The sequence below is a fragment of the Cupressus sempervirens genome, chromosome 2 (assembly GCF_028749045.1).
Source record: "Cupressus sempervirens isolate cs-2001-9-10 chromosome 2, ASM2874904v1, whole genome shotgun sequence".
Classification (NCBI taxonomy): domain Eukaryota; kingdom Viridiplantae; phylum Streptophyta; class Pinopsida; order Cupressales; family Cupressaceae; genus Cupressus; species Cupressus sempervirens.
Genome location: NC_143119.1, coordinates 141,435,834 through 141,439,754, shown reverse-complemented (window position 1 = coordinate 141,439,754; position 3,921 = coordinate 141,435,834). Strand labels below are relative to the sequence as shown.

Here is a 3,921-nt window from a genome sequence, read left to right as displayed (position 1 = left end):
ATCAAACCTTAAATATATGAATCAATCACTTAAAAATAATTTTCTATCATTTTAGAAATTGATAGTATAGCCTACATTAATTCAATCTAAATAAATGTCACGCTACAATTGCATTGCACATCTCAACAACATTTGAATGGAGAATTGTTTTACGATATATTAAATTGAAAGGATTTTTTTAATATTGTAGTCTATAGTCACTTCAATCTTTAAAAAAGTTTGAAATAAAAGTACAGAATTTTAATTAAAATTTTAAAGACTAACTTCACGAATTATTAATTCTTACTTTTTGAATTATTGATTCCCGTACTCAAAACATCTTATTTGAAAAAAGAAGAAGAAAAGATGCTAGTATAAAATTCCATCCCTACCAGTTTGTGAGAGTCGCAATAATTGCTTCAGCATATTTCTACAAATACGGCTTGCCTCTCCACCTTCATCGGAGTTTATTCCAATCTAGTTTTTAATTAATTATTCCAATCTTTCTTTTATTCGAATCCTATCTTTACTCTTTATTCCCATTGTCTCTTTATTCATTGTTTATCTTAGAAGGTAATCTCATATCTGATAACATGTCAAACCAGATTAAATATTTACCATGATTTATCTCCATTAACTAGACATAGATCACATTATACGTGTTATACTGTAGTAAGATTTAATGCAGATCATTCTGCCCACCATATTGCGCAACTATTAAGTTTGGGCTGCTCAGAAAATCAAATCCTCCAAAAGAAATCAAACCTTCAAAAAATGGAATATATTGTTAAATTTGTTGTCAAAAATTTGTTCCATGCCAATTGAAAATTGGACATACCTAGAGGATTAGAAAGTAAAATTAAATCTAATAATATTATGAAGTCATGTCCGAGAACCTTAGGTCAGGTAGTTTAATTGGTAATATTATTTTTCTCACCATGCTTATGGCCTTGCATGCCTAGTCATATTTAATTGCAGCTATGATGAACTACTTGGATATTTATCTTTAATTGCAGCTACGATGAACTACTTGGACATTTGAATAGTTGCATAAAATAGAAGAAAAACTTCATGATTTGTGAAAGTTCTACTTTTAGAAAACTGGTTGTGTCTATTCATAAAAAATTTTTAAGAGCCTGTTTGATTGCAGGAATAGGAATAGGAGAATAGGAATAACTATTTTGGAATACTTATTCTGGAATATAAAATTGGGGTACACATTCCTATTCTCTGTTTGATTCAGCCAGAATTTGATGGAGAATTCGCGGACCTAAAAAATTATGTTTTCTAAAATAAATAAAACTGAATAGGAATACGTATTCCAATTTGACCTATTTTGATGGAATTGCAAAACCTCATTTTTGGCCCAAAATTGGAATACCTATTCTAATTTTTTTTCATATTTCAATACCGACTTGGTGCATCCACACGAAGAAATCAAAATTTTAAGAATTTACATATCCTATTCCGCTTGTATTCCCATTGCCAAACGGATAGAAAAACAAGATGTCAAGAAGAGAAAAAGACCCCACCAAGTTCATCGCCATGATTCCTGCAGCATATTTCCATTTTTTCCCCTGTTTTTAACATTATTCTTTATTCAAATCTTTTCTATATTCATTAGTCTAATGTTTTATCAAACTATTCTTCTTCGGCATTACAATCTTTTTAGCGAACTCTTCTTCCTCTGAAAGTAAAGGAATTCTGAATTTCCTTTTTACAGTTCTGAAATCGCCCATGTCCCGCGCTTATTTTAAACTCTCATAACCCTATTCATTCTACCATCGTAAATTAAAGTTTTAGACTTGATATTTTTATCACAGAAATGGATGTAGATGAGCCTGGTATATCAAATCTACCTGGTATATCAAATCTTACTCGATTTATATATTCCGATGTCATTAGCAATAGTGTTTGGATACAATCTTGTCCAAAAATTATACGGGCGGAGACAGCAGATGCCTTTGTGCTAAAGCTATTTCTTCCAGGTTTACTTCAAAATATCATAAATTTATTTAGCTTTTTGTAATAAATTCTGGTTTTAATCTAAGTTAATGGTTAATTATAATCATTTATTGTGTAGGCTATGAGAAAGAACATTTAGAAGTTCAGCTTGATGGTGAGAAAACTGTCAGAATCAATGGACGACGTCCTGAGAGGGGTTATACCTTTACTAAGAGTTGTCAAATTCCTCAGAATGCTAATCCTGCTGGATTTTCGTATACATTTGATAGGGACGCGTTGCGCATCACATTCGGTAAATTGAAACCAATACCATTTGCAAAATTTATTCAGGTATAGATCAAATCACCACAATTCATTCTTCATATTTTATTCTAGTCTTTACCTTATTCATTATTTCGATCTTTTATCTTACTCCTTTTTCTCAGCAAGTAAAGAACGTACGCCTATTTCCTCCGAGCAGCGGACTGCTCCAACATAACTGGGTGGAAGAAGTGGACGCCTATGTCCTAATTCTATATCTCCCAGGTTTATTTCAAAATCTTATCAATTTATTTAGCTTATTTGTTAAATTTAAATAAATTCGAATTGATCGTTAGATAAGAGAATCACAACTTATTATCATTCTATTATAGGCTCTTACTGACTAATTCTTATCAGTTATTGTGTAGATTATGAAAGAGAACATTTAAGTGTGCAACTTGATGGGGAAAGAAATGTCAGAATTAATGGACGACAGCCAAAGAACTGTTTCAGCTTTAGTAAGACTTTCACAATTCCTGAGAATTTTGATATTGCTGGATTTACTTATACATTTGACAGGGTCGAGTTGCGCATTAGATTCACTAAATTGGCAGCAGCTAATAAGTCAAATCAATTTTTAAGAGATGAAAAGATTGAAAATTCACAAACTAATATCTCTAGTGCAACTTCAGATGGTGAAGCCTCAAACGGTGAAGTAGATAAAACTCGAGGAGTTGAGAATATTAAAATTCCAGGGATGAATTTAAATGGAAATGTCATCAACATGAACATAAATCGGTTTGGGACGTTATAGTCAAGATCAAGATCAAGCTTATTTGAGATGATCACATAAATGAAATAAAGAGTATCATGAAGAATAAAGGCCAAGAAAGATGATAATACTTTTCATGATTAACACATGAAGGTAGATAGCCGTGAAGAGGGGCAACAATGCATTTTGAAAGTTTGTCCTTATGCTCTTTAAGAGAGATGATGTTTATAACTTTTATTATTTTCTCTCTTTTATAGTATGGCGTCTGCAAGTGCATATTAATGTGTTTGCATTATTAGAAAATAAGATAAAATGAAAGAATTTCGAAAGTCATGTCCCTTACCCTTGTAACAGATAAGAATTTCAATGGTACAATGTATTGCTTATCTTTTGTTTTTATGTATAATGTAATTAAAATGTGTTTTAGATCTAATTTTAATTATTTATCGTATAATTTGTGTTTGTTAATTTAATATTATAGTAAAATTTGGATTGTTTCTTCTAAATAATCATATTTTTGCTACTATTAAATAAATGTTATTGACAATGGTCTAACAATAACAATAAGAACAAATGTTCTAAACAATTATAACAAGATTTGTCCTTATTGAAAAGTTTGGTTCTCTTGAATGATATAATTTACTAAAATATAAGTATCTTTTAATTCAATGAGAAGAGACAATTCACTAAAGTATAAGTATCTTTTAATTCTCAAAGAGGAGGACAATTTTGTGAAAAAGAATTTTAACCTAGGATGAACACCAAATCTCATGGTCAATTTTGTGAAAAAGAATATTAATCTAGGATGAACACCAAATGTCATGGTTTACTCTCATTAGTAAGCAAAACTAAATTAATCATGCATAAAGCACTACCCAAGAATCCTCTGTACATAAAAATAGAACCATTTAACCATGAAAATGCATACTTATAGCACACCTGATTACCCATATTTTCTTTGATTC

The 3,921-nt window shown here is 30.5% G+C and overlaps 1 protein-coding gene across 1 annotated transcript; it reads left to right on the top strand.

Moving 5' to 3' along the window:
* Positions 1–1,804: 1,804 nt before the first annotated feature.
* LOC149571435 (uncharacterized) lies at positions 1,805–3,285 on the top strand. The gene is made up of 4 exons (XM_089815693.1): positions 1,805–1,967; positions 2,063–2,274; positions 2,370–2,469; positions 2,613–3,285. Exons 1-4 carry the CDS (start codon positions 1,805–1,807, stop codon positions 2,996–2,998), a joined length of 861 nt encoding a protein of 286 aa, XP_089671819.1. The 3' UTR covers positions 2,999–3,285.
* The last annotated feature ends 636 nt before the right edge of the window (positions 3,286–3,921 follow it).